This window comes from Phyllobates terribilis, unplaced genomic scaffold (assembly GCF_046119375.1).
Source record: "Phyllobates terribilis strain yellow unplaced genomic scaffold, ASM4611937v1 Scaffold_7__3_contigs__length_470593459, whole genome shotgun sequence".
Lineage (NCBI taxonomy): Eukaryota > Metazoa > Chordata > Amphibia > Anura > Dendrobatidae > Phyllobates > Phyllobates terribilis.
This window is the reverse complement of record NW_027362767.1, coordinates 247,585,232-247,604,717: the sequence shown is the minus strand read 5'-3', so window position 1 is coordinate 247,604,717 and position 19,486 is coordinate 247,585,232. Positions and strand designations below refer to the sequence as shown.

General features: G+C 47.7%; 1 protein-coding gene across 4 annotated transcripts in view; it reads right to left on the bottom strand.

The window, feature by feature from the left end:
• Nucleotides 1–157: 157 nt before the first annotated feature.
• SPTAN1 (spectrin alpha, non-erythrocytic 1) overlaps nucleotides 158–19,486 on the bottom strand; it is a 36,353-nt gene continuing 17,024 nt past the window's right edge. Inside the window, exons 19-57 of one of the 4 annotated variants that reach the window (XM_073640207.1) lie at nucleotides 18,912–19,129; nucleotides 18,738–18,830; nucleotides 18,474–18,608; nucleotides 18,147–18,295; nucleotides 17,126–17,185; nucleotides 14,091–14,289; nucleotides 13,827–13,931; nucleotides 13,711–13,734; nucleotides 13,575–13,610; nucleotides 13,439–13,486; nucleotides 13,264–13,355; nucleotides 13,036–13,180; nucleotides 12,777–12,958; nucleotides 12,525–12,624; nucleotides 12,111–12,308; nucleotides 11,882–12,028; nucleotides 11,701–11,804; nucleotides 11,419–11,581; nucleotides 9,582–9,596; nucleotides 8,461–8,592; nucleotides 8,214–8,351; nucleotides 8,025–8,129; nucleotides 7,730–7,938; nucleotides 7,513–7,633; nucleotides 7,298–7,419; nucleotides 7,075–7,207; nucleotides 6,891–6,989; nucleotides 6,647–6,806; nucleotides 6,495–6,571; nucleotides 6,200–6,409; nucleotides 5,762–6,058; nucleotides 5,553–5,665; nucleotides 5,366–5,383; nucleotides 2,820–2,874; nucleotides 2,527–2,723; nucleotides 1,862–1,915; nucleotides 1,633–1,779; nucleotides 1,399–1,546; nucleotides 158–436 (exon numbers count right to left, since the gene is read on the bottom strand). In XM_073640207.1, coding sequence (XP_073496308.1) covers nucleotides 311–436; nucleotides 1,399–1,546; nucleotides 1,633–1,779; nucleotides 1,862–1,915; nucleotides 2,527–2,723; nucleotides 2,820–2,874; nucleotides 5,366–5,383; nucleotides 5,553–5,665; nucleotides 5,762–6,058; nucleotides 6,200–6,409; nucleotides 6,495–6,571; nucleotides 6,647–6,806; nucleotides 6,891–6,989; nucleotides 7,075–7,207; nucleotides 7,298–7,419; nucleotides 7,513–7,633; nucleotides 7,730–7,938; nucleotides 8,025–8,129; nucleotides 8,214–8,351; nucleotides 8,461–8,592; nucleotides 9,582–9,596; nucleotides 11,419–11,581; nucleotides 11,701–11,804; nucleotides 11,882–12,028; nucleotides 12,111–12,308; nucleotides 12,525–12,624; nucleotides 12,777–12,958; nucleotides 13,036–13,180; nucleotides 13,264–13,355; nucleotides 13,439–13,486; nucleotides 13,575–13,610; nucleotides 13,711–13,734; nucleotides 13,827–13,931; nucleotides 14,091–14,289; nucleotides 17,126–17,185; nucleotides 18,147–18,295; nucleotides 18,474–18,608; nucleotides 18,738–18,830; nucleotides 18,912–19,129 — 4,874 coding nt within the window. In that variant the 3' untranslated portion in view covers nucleotides 158–310. The remainder of the gene's footprint in view (nucleotides 437–1,398; nucleotides 1,547–1,632; nucleotides 1,780–1,861; nucleotides 1,916–2,526; nucleotides 2,724–2,819; nucleotides 2,875–5,365; nucleotides 5,384–5,552; nucleotides 5,666–5,761; nucleotides 6,059–6,199; nucleotides 6,410–6,494; nucleotides 6,572–6,646; nucleotides 6,807–6,890; nucleotides 6,990–7,074; nucleotides 7,208–7,297; nucleotides 7,420–7,512; nucleotides 7,634–7,729; nucleotides 7,939–8,024; nucleotides 8,130–8,213; nucleotides 8,352–8,460; nucleotides 8,593–9,581; nucleotides 9,597–11,418; nucleotides 11,582–11,700; nucleotides 11,805–11,881; nucleotides 12,029–12,110; nucleotides 12,309–12,524; nucleotides 12,625–12,776; nucleotides 12,959–13,035; nucleotides 13,181–13,263; nucleotides 13,356–13,438; nucleotides 13,487–13,574; nucleotides 13,611–13,710; nucleotides 13,735–13,826; nucleotides 13,932–14,090; nucleotides 14,290–17,125; nucleotides 17,186–18,146; nucleotides 18,296–18,473; nucleotides 18,609–18,737; nucleotides 18,831–18,911; nucleotides 19,130–19,486) is intronic. The other 3 variants (XM_073640208.1, XM_073640209.1, XM_073640210.1) reach the window with 3 other exon arrangements.

Genomic DNA, 19,486 nt, shown 5'->3' with positions numbered 1-19,486 from the left:
CTGTAGGGAAAATGTGTTCGAGCTGCAATGCCACACACAACCCATGGCCTGTTGTGGCACTTTTTTTTTTTTTTTTTCCTTAATTCTAGTTTAGAATATGAATGGGTAAAGACAAAGGCTTCACATGATAGAGCCGAAGTAGTGCAGACACGAGACGGTGAATAACTAGCATTTATTAAAGCACACTGCTCATATCGCTTCTTCAGATGGCTAAGACAATGACAAGACAGTGAGGGCAGAGGATCGCAACGAGGACGACATGCACAGCCAGAGTCCGCAGGCACAAGCAAGGGGCTTTAATAGGGTTACGTCAGTTCACGAATAGCGAGCGCGTGAATTCCACGTAGTCGTACGCGGAGGGCAGCTCCCGGCCCTTACTGTCCATGTAGGGTTTCATGTGCGAGATGCAGTAATCTGCCTGTTCACGTGTGAGGTTCTGAAAAGGAACAACATGGAAGTTAGGGACGGGTTCAGCAGTATCACCCTGCAAGGCTTAGGGGACAGTCAGACGGTTGTCATGTGGGGGCATTGTACTGCAACAGACCCCCACCGGGTTATCATCCCTGCCATACTGGTGATGAGCCAAGACTTGTGATCATAACACATTATAAAATGCCTTGTGTGAACAATGTCTTAACAGAGTGAAGAACTGTCCAAGACACTGCAGTGAAGAGGCTGATAGAAAGTAGTAGTAAGCCATTATCTAGGGTAATGAGCTATAGAGGGGTCCAAAGTGGAGACCCCCTACACACCAATGTATAAAAGAAGCCCGGAAAACTATAAAATCTCATGGGAGATATTAAAAACTAACAAAATCAGAAAACATACAGGTCTTGCTCTGGTCACATGACTACTTAAGCCTGTGATTGTTAATCACCGGATCACTGCAGCCAAACAGGACATAATCTCTTAGGGCATGTTCGCACATGGTTTTTCTTGTTTTTTTTATTTTATTATTAAGACGAATGAACCAGCACAGTCTTTTCAAGAGGTAGACATTTCCACAAACGCTAGTATTTCTCTGAAGTGTCTTGGCTTTGTCCTTCTCATTGAACTCTATAGTAAAGTACGGAGTGGCTTCAGAACACAAAATGCCCAAAGAATAGACAGCACTTACTGTGACCACTCTTACAGTCCAGACCACCCCCCCACAGGGCAGCCTGCAGTGGATTCACAGGGTGACGAGATACAAGTAGGCCTCATTTTTAATCCATGCATGAGACCTGAAGTTTTTCCGGAGATTGGAAAACTCCGTTATAGAGTTAATCTATAGGATACACCATAGACATCACCAGTCCTCCCAATCCTAATATATTGCTGAGCGCTGGGGATTTGACCCCTGGGCCCCTGCCATTTGCAGACCTCCGCGCTGTATAGACAGACATCTAGTGTCCTCACCTGATATAGCTCTTCCTTGGTGACGTACGGTTTCTGCTCGGTGCTGAGCGCTCGGAATGCACTTTCAATCTCCTCGCTGGACTTGACATTCTCGGTTTCCCGGCTGATCATGAAGGCCATGTACTCCTGTAAGGACACGTGTCCGTCTCTAAAGGAAGAACAAAGCACGGGTCATGAGTAGAGATTAACAGCACTAATCCTTAAGTGCTCATTCCCCACTTCTAGGACACTGACCTGTTGGGATCTACAATGTCTAATATGTTTTCAAACTCTGGATCAGGTTCTCCCTCTTCCACCATCGGAAGGTCGTACCCAAGAGACCTCAGGCAAGACTTGAACTCCTGGTGATTGAGACGGCCGGACTTATCCTTGTCGAAGTGCCTGGAGGATGTGAAAGATGGTGGAACGTAAAGGAAATGACGCATGCGGAGAACGATAAGACGTCGCCATAGAGCTTACTCACTTGAACATCATGCTGAATTCTTTCAGTGCGTCTTCTGTGACTCCCGTTGTGTTTCTAAGGATAGAAAAGGGCAATTATCCACATATAGACCTAGAACAGAACTATTGTATACTGTAACGAGAAAAAGGGCTGAGGGATGGATGGACGACAGCAAAATATTCACGGACTTGTCCATTATCTGCCGCACAGACATAATAATCGATGTGCAATGAATTTCTTTAACCATGAAAGCTACTGCGACTCTTCCGATTAAACCATGCCAACGATTTTGTGGCACCCCAGATGTAGATAACACCATCCACTGGAAATAAACTGGTTCGGATATCCAGCTACTACAGGAAATCTTACCAGAAGACTCAAAGGGAACCACGGACAGCATGACATCCAGACTGCGCTCACTGGGCAGCTCAATCTGGCTCCAGCCCGCTTGCCATGATTGACAGGTCTCTCCCAATATGCAAAAAGTGACAGGCCTGTCCATCTTGGTGCGGAAAAAGCTTCACCCTTCCGCCACAGGCCAATGGCCACACATCAAAAACTGTTGATCCTTAGAAATATTAAAATCTGCGCTATTGTCACCACCATGGGAAGCCTAAAACCTTAAAGGAGTCAGTGCAGCGTTCAGCCGATTACAGGCCTCACTATACAGGGCGCTGCCTTCTCACCTCGCTTGGATCTGCTGCTCCAGGTTGTGTTGCATCCTCATGCCCAGCTGATCCAGTTGGTCCCACTGCTGCGCCAGCCCCACCGTACTGTGCTCTGTGTACTTGTTATCCAATATCAGAGCCTCCTCCATTGCGGCTCCGAGGTCTTCGATCTTCTTCAGCTGACTCCTCATCGCACGGATCTCTTGATGCTTCCTCTGGGGTGAAACAAAAAACAAACAAGTCAGACTTAACAAAAATAATTGTGAATGAACCACAACCACAAAGCAATAGCCTTCAAATGCTTCACAAACCTTAGTGGCTTCCAGCTGAGACTCCAGCGTGCCGGACTCCTCCACCATGCAAGACCTGTAGGAGACAAAGATCAGTGAGCACACGTGATGGGTGCGTTCATGTAGATGCCTTACAGTTAACATGACACACTTTAGCCATTGTGCCATGTTAACAATAAGGTTGGCAGAGCTCAGACAGATCCATGCCAAGCGCTGCTCTGCCACCACACACCGGACCAGTGTAGAAGAGCCAAAAAGTGCCCAGATGCTAAGAAAGCCTCTCTCTAGATCAGCCGCGCTACAGGTTAGTGAGCAGTCACTAGGTGTCTTCAAAACCAAGATGGAGACCGAGAACCAGAGTAGCCTTATGGCATTCATATACTCACTCCAGCCAATCAGGTGCTGGGCTACCAAACCGTGGTGGGTGCAAATAACTGTCAGTGCAAGATGTGGGGTAACAGACCACAGCACACGGTGCCCATCGTTACTATGGTGGAGGGGGATACCGCACCCTGGAAGCCATGGATTCCACCTCATCCTATGCGGTCATGCCAGCAATGACCATGTAATTGCCACTGGGCACTACAGACCGCTACAACTATGGGCTCTAAACAATAAAAGGGGCATTTTTACCTTACACATTTATGTCATATCCACAAATTAGGGTCCCACACCTATGTCCAGGCAGAAAAAGAACAGAGGTGGCAGCCCACACCATTCACTTCTGCCGAAGTTGGGATTGTCCAGTGAAAAAAAGTTATCACCCATCTATGGGATAGGGTATACATCACTGATCGCGAGGGGAAACCACAGGGACTCACACCGATGGGGATAAAAATTCCCCATTCTAAAGTGGGGCAGCAGATCAGATTACCAACCCCCCCACTCCATTCATTCTCTATGGGGCTGATGGACAAAGCCAAGTGCAGACCATTAGGAAATACATGGGGCGACGGTCGGACCGGCGAGCTGCTGCTCCATTCTCTCAGGAATGATCAAACCCCCAATCAATAAGGCATCACCTACTCTATGGATAGGTGAGAACTTGATTTTACTGGACAACCCCTTTAAAAGGAGTCACGGGCCAGTGTGCATTCAGTAAATATGCCAGAAACGTCTAAGATGTAAAAATTCCCTTGTTTAATTCCCTTAAGACATTTTTTTTAAACAAAAAAAGTCTCCCAAAAGGGCAGTTCTTACTGTAAGTGTATGGCAAGCTTAAAGGGGTTTCCCAAGAGGCATCGTGAGGAAAGATAATCCATATTGATTCTCCTGCCCCCCCAATGATCTGAATGAAGGGGCCATGCTGCACCAGAACGGTCACAGCGCTGTACAGCATATAGTGGCTGTAATTGGTACTGCATATCCATGGCATTTAAATGATGGGAGAAAGATCACAACCTCCTTCTCTCAGAAAACTTGTCAAGTCAGAAATTTTGATTCATGGAGGTTCAGGTGCGGAGAGCCCCACCGATGGTAGGGCCACAAGAGCTCAGCCAAGTGCTCTCCTTGTCACAGACTGAATAGAAAGTCAGAGAAATTTATAGCAGGGCCTGGCTGAGCGCTTCTGCCCCTCAGTTTTCAGCTTATGATCAGGATGATTGCAATAGATTTACATTGGAGATACAGGTCTCGGCGCATCGCTTGTAGACCGCAGCAGTCATCCTACGCTAGCGGTGCAGGGAGGTGAACACTCCATTGCAGCAGTCCACGGCCGTGTGAGTTAGTAAAGAAAAGCATCACAGAGTGCCACAGAACACCAGTGGAAAAAGTAATAAGAGGAAAAGGCAACCTTCCAGAGAGATCATCACCAACTTCATACTGATACACACGTATGACTCTGCGATAGGCTATGCTAAAGAAGAGAGACCCAATGGTGAATTCCCCACACACCACACCAGGTCACATCCTTACAACGATGCAGTATAAGAATCCCCCACAATGTGGGGCCGACTGGAGGCAACACAACTATATCGTCATGCGCAAATGCTAAGAAGCCCCTGTAATGCGGCATCAGGACTCCCTGCAGAGTACCGACTGCTGCGCCAGTATTCAGCATCCACAGAGTAGATGGAGACAGACTTCCCCATAGTCCTGCAGACTGTAAATTATATCTTATTGTCCGGCGCCGCTCACTTCCACATCAGGAGGCGAGTCATACTGATGGCGTCACGTCTCTTCATGCCTGCTGGGACACGCTTGCATCCCGGTAGGCATATGTAAACGTAACGCCATCAGCGCTGCTCACTTGCCAAGGCAAAACTGTGCGGGGCCAAAAAAAACTTTTGAAAATGTATATATGAGGCATTGAAGAAGCAGATTTCTGGATGCCATAACCCCAGCATTTAATTGTGGAGGAAGCAGGCAGCAAGTGATGAATTCCTCTACAGCAGCCCTGTCACCTGGGTATGGAGCATTACAAAGAATCGCCCTTTAGAACGGCACCATTAAAATATTTAGCTTGCCTTCAGTCTTCGTACACGTCACATGAAATACAGACACCCCACAATCACCGCACATGTGCAGAAAGCTAAAAAAGTGCATCACAAAATCTCAAAAATACTAACCCGTCCAGTAGGTAGGTCCTATGGATAGAGGCAAATGAAGGTAGCAGCAGACAGATCGGGAAAAAAACACACAAAAAGGTGAAAAAAAGCATCACAGATTTACAATACATTGCAACATCTCCAGATTACAGAATAGACAAACTAAAAGATGGACACAGGATGAAGAACAGAGGCGGCGTGCAGTAACCTGGTCTCCTGGATCCACTGGTGGAATGCGTTGGCGTGTTGTGCAAATTCCTGGCGCAGTTTGTCGTTTTCTTCCTGTCTTCGTTGTTCCTTTTGTAGCTCCAGTTCTCGCTCCTGAACAAATTAGTAAAAGAGCCTCAGTGTGCTCCCGACAACCAGAAAGGAAGATTCGCTCTCGCTTTTTTTTTTAAGACGTTTTATCATTTTTACCTTTATAATCTTCTGCAGGTTGCGCCAAGTCTCTTCCAATGCCTCCATGGTGAACCATGTGTAAGGATTGGATGCCACACGATAGCTCTTGATCTGTCGGTCCAGTTCGGCAAGTTGGTTGAAGTCAGTCTGCGCGGAGCTGAGAGAGTTTCGGAATGCGTCGTGTGCCTCGCGCAGCGCCTTGATTTCTTCCAGGGAATTACAGCGGACTGGATCGGTCAGGTCCTCCTCCGCGTTCTCGAACCAGCTGTTGAAAGCAGACGCCTTCTTGGCAAATGTCAAGAACAAGTCTTCGACCTAAAAAAAAACCAAACAAGCAAAAAAAAAAAATCACTAAACTGCTCCTGAACGTTAAGAGGATCTCTTACGGATTTGCCTCCCCAAATCCTTTACCATAACATAGGCTGGCAAATTACCAAATTCGGCATATGTACTCGCCTTTCGGTAGTGCTCCTGAGCCTCCAGAAGCTTCTTCTTACGAGCAGCAGAGTTGTCCAGCAGTTGGTTCCATCTCTTCATGAGAGACGCATGGCGGGACTCAATGGCCCTGGACTGCACGTGCTTGGCTGCAAGTAACTGGTCTTTCAGCGCAGTGATGTTGGTGATGCCCTCCTGCTGGAATGCCTGAAGACCGGCATCGAATGTTTCCTGAACAAAAGGAAATCGCATGTATTAATCGGCGTACCATAATATAATCACATAACCCAGGAACATGCACGTTAAGATGGCTCACCTGCTTCGTGAGTAATGTCTGCACCGAGGACAGGTCCCTGCCATAGTCATCGGTCTTCAGGCTGTTCTCCTTCTCACCTACAGACCAGAGGAGATATTAGACCATGTGTAATCATTTGATCAGTGCACCATACAAGTATCCGTAATTCTCACCGATCCAGGACTCCACCACATCTGCTTTCCAGTTAAACTGAAGGAAGGCAGAATTCTCATCGAGTTTAGCCTTGCGCTGAGCAGCCGCCTTCTCCAGTTCTGACACTTTTCCGCGAAGACCCTGCATCTTTGCAGTTATATTATCCACATGATGATTATTCTAGGAAGAAGAAAGTAAAATTGGATTGGCAAAGATGGCAAGCAGCCGCTTGATTATACGCCTGCTGCAAGTCAACAGTCTCACCTTCTGGATGAGCTCTTCGCCATTGGCACAGACATCATGAACTCTGTCCTTGTGGACTGTGAAATCTGTCTCAAATGCCTCGTGCTTTTTCAGCAATCCCTGGGAAATGAAGACACGGAAAGGTTAATATTTTCACAGCAGGCTTTTTGGGCTTTTCATACAAGTTATATTATGGCCGACTCACCTGTATGGCAGCCAGAGTATCGCCGTAGTCTTCACTGGCCACAAGCGTCATCTTCTCGTTAATCCAGGCTTCTTCCTCCTCCACATTGGCAACAAACTGTTGATACTCAAGAGACTCCTCCAGCCTCTGACCCCTGTAACCCCAACCAGATTACTATAAAAATGGCAGGAGACCGTGTATACAGTCCCATCTGCTGGTAGCAACTGGGAAGAAGAGCTCTCACCTGGCTGATGCCTGCTGCTTCAGCTCCTTCCAGTGCTCCACAAACTGGGCCAGCCTTTGCTGAATTTCATCCTTCCCAATAGTATTGTCATCAGACAGCTTCTTACCGGTTTCCAGCACACCCTAAAACAACCAAAAAGACCTCTAAGACTTTGCTTCTTGCCATACTAACACATTTTAACAAGTTTCCGTAGCGGAGAGCAATCCTTCACCTACCTGAATGGCCGGCTCATGAGCAGCAAGCTCCGCTTCCAACCTCTTGTGTTTCTTCCTCAGATTCTGCACGCCCGTGAGATCTCGGCCGTAGTCATCAGATCCAACCAGCAGCTTCTTTTCTCTGAAAGCGATAAGCGCGTCATACAGACTGTAGTTGGACTCTTTTGACCTGGTCCAAGGACTTCACTACAATCCTACCCTGGAAATCTGCACTTACTTGATCCAGGACTCCTCATCGTCAAGGTCTCTGAAGAACTGATGAAGGCGATGAGACTCATTCAGCCTGCCGCGGCGGGCGGACGCCATGCTTTTAATGCGCTGGAAGCGGTCGTTGATGGCATCACGCTTGTCCTTTACTTGGGAGGTGTCGAAGGCGCTGCTGGTCATCAGGCTGTCCGCTTGTCCATTTAGATCCTTCAGACGATCCTGGAGACGATTAAATAGGACCATGAGCCTCCAAATTCTACATTTTTTTGCTTCTCCACATTTTAAAGCTGTAGATAAAAGCTCACCTCATGGGCCGAGATGTCGGCTTCCAGCAGTTGATGTTTCTTCAGCAGGTTATTGACAGATGCCAAGTCCTTTCCATAGTCCTCGGAGGCAAGCAGGGCCTCCACCTGGTGACAGCGAGACCAATGTCAATGGTCTGACCGTGCATTAATCCATTATATCTACCTGGAGCACATATCCATCCCTCTTACCTCTGTGAGCCAAAAGTCAAAGTCCTTGATGCCGGTATTGAAGTTTTGCTGTTTGTTGGCTTCCTTCAATTTCTGGCTCTTTTCGGCAGATTTGTGAACCAAAAATTGCCATTGATCTGCAAGTGCTGCTAAACGAGCCTGAAAAATCATGGTGAAGTTAATAGGGTTAACTCGGGAGTGCAAGGTCATTGTTGAAAGGGGTGGTTCACTTTGGACAACCTGGTGCCTTTCCAGTTAAGCCGCTCACCTTCACGGCATCCTCACTGCCAGCGCAGGCGCCGCGATCAATGAGAGAGTTGCCCATATCGATGACTCCACGAATACGGTCTGCGTTGGCATGAAGTTCTGCCTCAAAGGCCTGGTGTTTCTGATGTTTGCTCTGTTGGACGAGAATCTACAAGTCACTTGACATCTAAGACAGTAATTGAGTCCCAATATAGGAACAAGCCTACACATTGTTAACCATCAAACTCGCTCCTTGTAGAACAGGTTTCCTTGGTCCCACAACCAGGTACAAGATTTTCAGGTCGCTGCTTGGTGGGTTTTTAGAAACCCATAAATGTAGAGGGAAAATGGCTATTATATTAGATGTGTATGGACCAGGGAAAGATGTGAGGAGTTCTTAAAAGTCCACAAAGCCCAAGAGATGCAATGAAGACACAAAACATTACTATCTACATGAAGAAGGAAAAAACGGGACATAACACAAAATGACCAGACTGGGACTGAACACGTTCTGCATGAGGTACAGGGCACACAGACCAGTACGGTATTCAGAGACTGGAACCTCAGACTGGTCACCAGTCCATTAGGGCGGATATGGAATTTTTACCATATGTTTTAGTCAAGTCAGACTATGTATAGGAGATATAGGCAACCACTATGGACTCAGGGCTGTCAAATAATGTCCCAAATAGTGGATGGAGGCAACACTATGGACTCGGGCCCCTAAACTATGCTCTAAACCGTGTCCTAGACTATTAAATTTAGCTTATACCCATCGGGCTGTTTGAACTAAAATTCAATTTGTGAACAGTGGGTACCCAACAAAAGAATCCTCCTAGCATGATGGGGGTGATCCTTTAATAATCAAATTTAGAAAGCACTTATGGATTCTAAATGTTCCTATAGGAGTTCTGCAACAATGGCTCGGTCATCCCTGGGTGGAGGACCCTGTATCAGGTTCATGCAGAGTGTGTCTTACTGAGAAGATGAAACAGACCCCGTGGTAATACCAGCCACATCTAACCACTAGAACAAAAGCAAAAACCAAAACAACCGGGTGGTTAAATGGAATGAGAAACACATTGTCATGTTATAAGGAGCAAGGGAGCACAGGACAGAAGGGGACGCCGCCTGACCACTTACCAGCAGTTTGGAAAGCTATAAAACAGATTAAAAAGAGAAGGCATTGAGTACATGAAGCTTAAACCGTGCAACTACAATAATGGCAAATTCTGGTTTACTAAAGTGTTTATTCATTTTTTTTTTTAAAGGGATTGTCTCACTAAGATAATGCTGGCGCACATGCACTGTAATGGGCTGCACTCATGGCAATCATCCCATCAGTTATAGGAGAGGTCACCTTCATGAGACAACCCTCTAAGGCATCTGTACAATGTGCGACCAGTGCTTAAGTAGTAAGATCAAATATCACCGATATATATATAAGGAAACTACAACATTCAAACTGAAAGTGTACATTATATAATATCTATCCATCTTTATATTACATACAGTATATGGAGAAAATATGTACCCCCCCCCCCATCCACCTACAGGGGCTTTTCTGACCTCCCATCCTACACCCATAGACATAATACAGAGTCACCCCTCTGCAGATATAACGGCTCCCACTCTTCTGGGAAGGATTTCTACAGGATTCTGGAGGCGTCTGTGGGAATTTTTGCCCCTTCATCCAGAAGAGCATTTGTGAGGTCAGACCCGGATGTTGGGGGGGAGGCCGGGGTCACAACCTCCATTATGGGAACAGGCTGAGGTCTGGGCTCTGTGCTACCACTCATGTTCTCCCCCCATGTCTGTATGGAGCTTGTGCACTGGGCGCAGTCATGGGGAACAGAAAACTGTTCCCACAAAGCTGGAAGATGCAATTGTCCACAATGTCTTCTGCTGAAGCATTAAGATTTCCCTTCACTGGAACTAAGAGGCCGAGGCCGCCCCCTGATAACAGCCCATAGTATTATCCTCTTCCACCATCTGTACAGCGGGCACAATACAGTCAGGGGGTAACGTTCTCCTGGAATCACCAAACCCAGACTCCTCCATCAGACGCCGGATAGAGAAGTGTGATCAATCACTGCACAGAACATGTCTCCTCCAGAGTCCAGTGGTGGCGGCTTTACACCACTCCATCCGCCGCTCGGCATTGTGCTTGGTGATGTACGGCTGCATGCAGCTGCTCCCGGTGGGGGCTGATGTTTGTGCTGATGTTATACCAGAGGAGGTCTGGACTCTACAGTTATGGAGTCAGAGCGTTGGTGACTTTCCTGCCCTCTGCTCCTCAGCACTCGGCCCCCCGCTCTTTAAAGTAGCGGGGTCTCCACTTCGTGGCTGAGTTGCTGCGGTTCCTTCCACTTCTCAATAATATCACTCACAGGCGATGGGGGGAAGATTTAGGAGGAAGAAATGTCATGAACGGACTTGTTACCCCAGTGGCTCCTATTAGGAATCTGCACCACCAGTCATTAGGTCACGTTAGTAAAGGCAGATGGCATGGCGGGGGGCCAGAGGTTCTACACCGAGGAAATTTAACTGAAGGAAAAACTAGAACTCAATGATTAAGACGTGGGACCCAATACTTATCTTCATATAGCATAACACTTAAAAAAAAAAAAAATAATTATCAAGGATTATCTCCATTCCAGCCTTTTATGGATTACTGGGGGTGAAGCTATGGAAACAGCCGGGAGCAGCTGAGCTTTACTGTGGCCATAATTCCCACTTATTTCCCAGGGAATGAAAGACACGGTGTGGCATCCGCTCCGGGCTGATTCTGTAGCGTCGCCTCCAGTGGTAGGAGGTGGATGAGATTATTCCAGCATGAAAAGCCAACATGGCAATAACCCATTAACCACCTCATCACATCTAGAACCTGCTGTTATTATCTGGCCCCCTCTGTCCTATAAATCACATTCAGATACCTGTCCTCACCACGTAAACCACAAAATCCCAGTTTTCCACCCACCTGGATGTTTGTGGGATCTTTGTAGGACTCGTCGCTGGCAGTCTGCAGCTTCTCACTAATCCAAGCTTCAATCTCATCTACATCTCTGCTGAACTGCTGCAGAGTCTGAGATTCCCCCAGTTTGGATCTCTTCTCGATCATCTGAGCCTTGAGACGGCGCCACCTGCCAGAAGCAGAACAGAAAGCAAATGGTTAAGCGACTGTTCACATTTGCATTACCGTCCTGTCAGAGGTCTCAGTCGCTCAGCAGGAACAATGGCTCAGCCCGCAATACAGACTTACCGGTCCAGGACCTCATTGCGACGAGAAGCTATATCTCCCTTGGCATAATGTTCAGCCGATATTAACTGATCCGCGAAGGCCTGCAGAGCAGCAATCTTCTCTTCCTGAGAGACATACCCATTGTAGAGGTTAGCGAACTGTGGTCCCCTTCTCTGTTGGCAGTGGCCGGGTCACACATTACCTGCACATTGATTGCCTTGTCGAAGTCTTCATGTTTCTTGATGAGTGCCTCCACGCTGTCCAGAGAATCCCCTTTGTCTTCAGTGTTGAGGAAGGCTTCACGTGCGGCCATCCAGTTCTCCGCCTGCTCACAGTCTCTGTTAAACAACTAAGGGAAAAAAAAATGGAAAAGTGTTAAAGGATGAAGGAAACAGAACAGAGGAAGAAATAGTAAAGTGGCGTGGGGTTACCTGGAGCTCTAGGCACTGATCCAGCATCATCCTGCGCTGCACCCAGGCCTTTTCCAAGCTTGCACGCTCCTGGTCCAGTATATCCAGCTTCTCTTTGATTTCAGGACTGGCGTAATGGCCTCGTGCTAGAAGCTGCTGCCCAAACTGCTCAAATGCCTGGAAAGTGCCAGCTCTGGCATCGATCTCTGTACGGTGCTCCTGAGGGAACAAATACCAATGTGTAAAGGTCATTCATTGATGCAAAGGCCGATACATCTAAATTTGGAGAAGTAGTAATGTCCTTAAAAGGGATACACCATCACTTACTAATCTGGAAATAGCCCTTTAAGAGTGTTCTGCCATATAGTACTACAGAGACAGCAGAAGTGTTTCATCTGCACCGATCTATGGACTGAAGAGTACAGTACTACTGACCTGGTGTCTCTCCAGCAGAGCTTCTGCTCCTGTGACATCCTTTGCAAGTTCATCCGATGATACCAAGCCGCGAATTCCATTAATCCAGGACATGAGGTCCCTAAAATTAGAGAGATTGGTCTAATGCAGATGTCTCTGACCTCAATCTCTCCAGCTGTACTAAAACTAACTTCCAGCGTGCCAAGGAGACACGAGATGGCGTCCAATATTGACATTTATGCCAGACTACGGTTAGCTGTGCGGTTTCCTTACCTGAAGTCACTGAGGAATCGCTGCAGGTCATGAGAATCTCCCAGCTTCTCCTTCCGTTTGTCCGCACGTTTGCCAAGGCTGTTCCAAGCTTGGTTGAGCTCTGTGCATTTCTCCTGAATGTCCTCGGCGGATTCTGGGTGGGATTGGATCAGGCGCTCAGCAGTCTCTCCCAGGGAGTTCACCTAAGGACGGAGGTGTTAGAGAAGGGACCCTCTGATGAATATTCAGGGTGGGCATCCTCTGCGGAGCAAGGTCTCACCTTATCACCCAGTGCAGCAAGGTCTCTCTCGAATCCCTCGTGTTTGCGCTGCAGAGCCTGGACACTGGCCAAATCGTGCCCATAGCTGTCAGTGTTCAGCGCCTGGTTCTTCTCTTCGATCCATTCTTTAGTCTCATCAGCATCCCTACAAAAGGTATTTAAAGCCGCGTATAACTGTATCGTAACAGCCGGGATATCATTCACAATCATCGGGTCCTTGCCTCTTACCGGTGGAATCGCTGCACTTCATGGGCACTGCCCAGCAATTGGCTCCTCTCCTCTGCCAGCTGCTGAAGGGAGCGCCAACGCTCATTCAGATCCTAAAGGACCAGAAAGAGAATAAAAGTCATGTCAGCGAGCCAGGACCAGAGTATTGGAGTTGTACTGAAGCTTCAGGTCTTACCTTGATGGAGTTGAAAGTGGCCACTGAATGCACAACTGTCCGCACAGCCTGTAATACATATATACACATATGACGTTACAACTAGGACATACAGAGAATGGAGATCTAACAGGCTGGGGACATGGCAGGCTCCTACCTTCCATGGTGAGGCTCCTTTGTTGTCTGCTTCGTCCTACAGGAGTAAAGGAAGACAATTATAAGAATAAGTTGTGAATGACGCCCACACTGAAGCACACACTTGACAACTTAACAAGTTGTGAATGACTACTTACTTTTGGCATGCTACCGTACACCTCCTAATAGGAAAGAGATGAAAAATAAAATGTTACTCCCCAGGCGGAGATGACAGTGCCTTCAATAGGACATAACTGAGTCGGCAACATCTTACCTGTTGCTGCACAGCTTGCACCTCTTCTGTTATGAGCCCTTCAGACTCCAGGTCATCTGCCACCTTGTTGATATCCTTCAGACGGGATTCATTAGCCTTCAGATCCTGAGGGACAATAGTCAGATTTTCATTAGTGGCGTGTGTGACCGGAGGAGCCATGGTGTTAATTGTAAGAGGATAAAAAGAAGAGAGCGTTTGCGATGGCACCCCATGTGCCAGTCTAAGGCTGTACCAATTCCAATGATATCAAACATGTAAGATTACCTTCTGGAAATCATCAAACTTCTTCTGCAGCACCTCCACCTGCTCCAGGTCCGCTCCCACCTCCTCGTTGGTGAGCGCCGCTTCCTTCTCGTTGATCCATTGCTGCAGCTCATTCGCCTCACGGAACAACATGAACTTCTTACAACTTTTCTCCAGCATGTCTTTGCGCTTCTCTCCCACTTCCAATATGTTCTGGTATCTACAGACAGAGTGAGCGTGGTCAGGTGCCTGTGTACAGCACATCTATGGAGCATGAGCTTCGGGGACAAGACATGGTATCATTGCAGGAGCAAACACCTCGTCACGAGACTGAAGAGCTACAGCAGAAAAGCGACCCGCCAACTATATGTTAGGCTGTGTGCCCACTATGCATTTAAGTGTTTCCGCAGCGGCAATTCTGCTGCAGAAATGCTCAAAAAACGCTTGGTAGAAGGTCTGCCATGTTCCCCAATGATAATCCGCATATGCTGTGCACATTCTGCGGAAAAATCCGCCACACTACCAATTATTTTGCGTAATCGCAGCGTTTTTGCCGCCATTGACTTGCATTGAATCACTTAATATCCACATGACTACATGTGCACATGCTGATATTAAGCGATTCAATGTGCGGATGGTACCTGGGTTTGGAGAAGAGGAGACTCTCCTCCAGACCCGGGTACCATAGAACCTGTAAAAATTTTTAAAAAAAATATACATTATACTCACCTTCTGATGGCCCCCGGTTTCCATAGCGATGCGTTCTGGCTTCCCGGCAGCTCGCAATGGTCTAAAAGGACATGCCAAGACGTCATTTAGTCATGTGACTAAATGACGTCATGGCAGGTCCTTTTAGACAACCGCGAGACACCGAGAAGACTGGACGCATCGGATAAGGAGACCAGGGGCCATCGGAAGATGAGTATATGTTTATTTTTTACCATTTTTATTCTTCTTTTTTTTAACTAACTTTGTCACACTATATAAATCCATGCCGTTTGCATGGATTTATATAGTGTGACCAAGTTGTCAAGCACTTTCCAAGTGATGCTAAAATCGCTTGGAAAGCGCTTGACAACCCGCATGCGAAAATCGCATGATCAAAATGCTTAACATCCGCTTGTCCCTGGCAGGAAAAACGCATGTACAATCCGCATGCGTTTTTTCTGCCAGGGAGATGCAGAAACGCTCAGGAAAAAATCCAGAGCATTTCTGCATCGTGGGCACATAGCCTTACTATACACTTCCCATGTAAAGTCACTAGACCTGGAGCCTCCGCTCTGCTGCTTACCTGTCCTATCAGTAGCTCATTCGCCTCTTCTCCAGCATGGCCTCCATAGAGGTATAGGGGGCACTGTGAGAAGTCTGACCCACACCTTCCTTGTCCTACTGTTGGTGTGGGGCCTGACAGTGCTGGCCACAGGCAGGGGAGGCTCAGACTTTCTACAGCAACACCCATGCCTCAACCGCAGACATTATGGAGAATCAGAGAACGGCTACTGATATTACAAAGTGAGGCAGCAAGTATGGGAAACTTATAGTGACACTTAGGTTCAGAGTGGAGGATTGCTGCAAATGGGCTTTCTGCTTTCAGAAAATCCATCCCCCTGGATTTTTCCCATCCATCCCCCTGGATTTTTCCCATCCTCCCCAAGTCTAGCACAGACTCTGTCGCAGAAGCCAATCAATGAGTTCAGAGGCTGTCCAAGTAGACGGCATAAACCATCTGTAGGGCTGTCGATGAGACATCAGCTCTGCAGGAAACAGCAGATACAGAGCAGCGAAGACTCAGTGCTGGACCAGAGGAGGGTAAGTGCAGTTTGTATTTTTTATTTTTAAAGACCAACTGCAGCCGGGGGACAGAAAACCTCTTTAAGGCTGTGTTCACACGATGCGTATTTCATGCGTTTCCGCGGCGTTTTTGCAGTTGCGTAAACGCCGCGGAAACGCATGAAAAACGCATGGTAGAAGGGCAGCAATGTTCCCCAATGGAAATCCGCATGTGCTGTGCCCATGATGCGGATTTTTCCGCAGCGTTAACGCTGCGGTCAAAAATCCGCAGCATGTCAATTAATTTTGCGGAAACGCGGCGATTTCGCCGCCATTGACTTGCATTAGAACGCGCCAATTCCGCAAGACAGCATTTGTACTTGCGTAATTGGTGCGTTCTAATGTGCGGATGGTACCCGGGTGTGGAGGAGAGGAGAGTCTCATCCACACCCAGGTACCATTAAAAAAGCTGTAAAAAGAAGAATAAAATAAAAAATAAATGTATTCTTACCATCTGTCGGCCCGCGCAGCGCTCCCGCTTGGTTCCCGGCACTTGCAGTGAGTTGTAGGACCTGCGGTGACGTCAGAGTCATGTGACGGGTCACGTGACGCTGACGTCGGCAGGTCTTTCAATTCAAAGTTGCCGGCAGCCGGGAGAACGGAGTGAGCGGGACAGCGCGGGCCATCGGAGGTAAGTATATACACTCTCTCAGTTCACACTGTATAAATCCATGCTGTTTGCATGGATTTATACAGTGTGACCTAGTTATCAAGCACTTTCCAGGTGATGCTAAAATCGCCTGGAAAGCGCTTGTCAATCTGCATGCGGAAACGCATGTGAATCTGCATGTGGATCCGCATGTATTCTGCAGGAAAAACGCATGCACAATCTGCATGCGTTTTTTCTGCCAGGGAGATGCAGAAATGATGCAGAAATTTTCTGCTTCATTTCTGCATCGTGTGCACATACCCTAATACTGAATATTCCAGACACCAGAAGGGCCCGGGATTCTGCGGCTGGTACTATGTGCCGGCACTCAACATGCCCCTCTTTTGGCATGGATGCCGGCAAAGCCCCCAGATGGATCAGTTTGGCAAGTCCTTATCTAGGGGACTGCAAATCGCACCAACTAAGCGGGCGTTATGTGCCCCAGTACCATGGTCAAATAGCTGTCAGGAGACGACTCCGTTTTTGTTAAGCCCTGTTGTGGTCATCAGTAGTCACCAATGGCTGAAACCAATCATAAAATCTAGAGAACGGGTGACGGTGGAACAGGTCTACTCACAGTTCGGCAACCTGATTCATGCGCAGAGACACACTGCCAGCTTCCTTAGATACATGAGTCCTGCACAGACGAGAAGGGAGCACAGCAAAAAGGCATGCAGACAATTAGTGATTACCAACAGGCGGGAGGGAGGGTGCTGCTCCATCAGCGAGCCGTATTAGAGGGAGTGCAGGGGGTCACAGATTACAGGGCGGTCCACCTCTACCGGTGCCTAGGTGGTCTCTCCGCATAGTACAGAGGTGTCTACCATCACAGCTGCTATATCTATGCCCTCAGAGGGTAGCTTTCCACATTAGCCAAGGGTCAGCCAAACCCGCTGACATTCCCGTTTAGGGAGGATCGTATGGCTCATGTTCCATTAGATATGGGAGTCCCAATAGTTAACCCCCCACCAGTCTATGAATCCTCTGATAAGTATTTTCAGTTTTCTGTAAAGTATGGCTGGGTAGATAAATGCTGTAATACTAAACCAGTAGAAGTGGACATGCCCTTTAAAAAAGGTTTTAATTATCATAAAACAGGTGACCAGGGTCCAGACAGCTGTATAAAAGAAGTATTACCCCACTGCGGGATTAAGTCTGATCTGCAGTACCGATCACTGACTGAATACCAGGGAAGGCGCTGTTGTGGACGTCACCGATTAGCCATGTTGTTTCATGACTCATACACTTCTTTTATACAGCTTTAAATCAGCCCCAGAAATGATTGTCTGAAGGTGCAATGTTACTTCTTATCAAATCACACAGAAGAATCAATGACATCAGATATTAATCTGTGCAGTGATTATGGGGGCAGAGGAGGAGAACGGTGCCAGAAGTTACATCACAGAGGAGAGAAGAGTAAATCTGAACGTGTTGGTGATTGATGAATATTATTACATGCGAGAGTCAAGGTGACGGAGGGCAATGATCTATATGACGTGTGCAGAGAAAGCAGAGAACGCAGGCGCTCCGACACTTCCTGTCCGCGCCATCACATGACCTGTACAAATACATATTCTACGGGTGCGCCGGGCACTTACTGGCCATCGATCTGCTCCTGTCGCAGGGCAATGCTTCCATGTTCCTCCAGCAGGTTCTCCCGAGAAGCCGACTGTGCTGGATCCAGCTTCTTCACATACGCAGCGGGCACAAAGCCCTGACGATCGTTCACCTCCACCTTCCACCAATCCTGGAAGACACAAAACATAGTGAGTGGTGTTCTATGGTAGACGGCCACTTAAAGGGGTTGTCCATGCTTGGTAAAGGGTTCTACAAAACAGCGCCAAATCTGTCAACAGGCTGCATCTGGCACTGCAGCTGTCCCATTCCATGTTTTTTCCTTTTGCTGTGGTTTGGCAGCAGCTTACCTTATTAGTGCTGTTCAGCAGAGTCAGGATGTCTCCTTTCTTCATTGTCACCTCCCGTGGGCTCTTCTCTTGATAATCGTACAGAGCCAGAACCAACTCCTTGCCAGTCTCGTCATCTGTTGGTGCCACTTGTTGCTAAATATCAATAATGAAGTCCGTCAGTAGGAATCTCGCACTGCGTAACAACATTTCCACCGCTGACTGTATTGCCGTAGTCCCGGTCTTGGGCACTACTGATGAGCGCAGCACTTTCCTTGTACATACCCTACAAGCCTGGGCCTGCTCCCTCAGCCCTTGGATGCTGCTTCCATAGGCCCGCAGATCAGACATCAGGGCTTCGTGTTTCTTCAGCAGCGCCTGCAGGGAGGATGGCGACATTAATAATCCAGGTATACACACTATACGGTATATAGTGCTGGATGTGGCAGGAGCTCATACCTCGGCAGAATCTTCATCTTTGCCGTAGTCCGTGCTCCCAACGATTGGCTCCTTCTCCCTCATCCACGATTCGGCTTCATTTGCATCTGCAAAGTATTGCTGAGCCTGCAAGGAGTCCTCCAGGTCCTGACGGCGCTGAGACGCCTTATTTCTGAGGGACAACCACTTGTCATTCAGTTCCTTCAGCTTCACCTTCACTTCATCAGCTGCAAAGTGTCCTGGGAATTAGAGAAAAAGTCAACAAAAGAATTGTAAAGATCACAGACATCTTATAGGGGTTTACCGGGATCAGAATACTGACGGTCTATGCTTAGGAGAGGCCATCATTATCAGATCAGTGGAAGTCTGACCCACATAACCCCAGACGATCAGTTGTTTTATAGGGCCAAGTACTGCAGCCTCTCCACTGTACGGAGAGGACTGAGAATACAAAGTGAAAGGGACAACACTACAAATCCCAGCACAGCCGCTACTACATGTATGCAGACGGTGCAATCTAACCGATAAGGAGCTAAGTGTTTTGCCATGTTCTGCAGCCCCTATAAACAGGTGATTGGCGGGAGGGGGGATGGGAC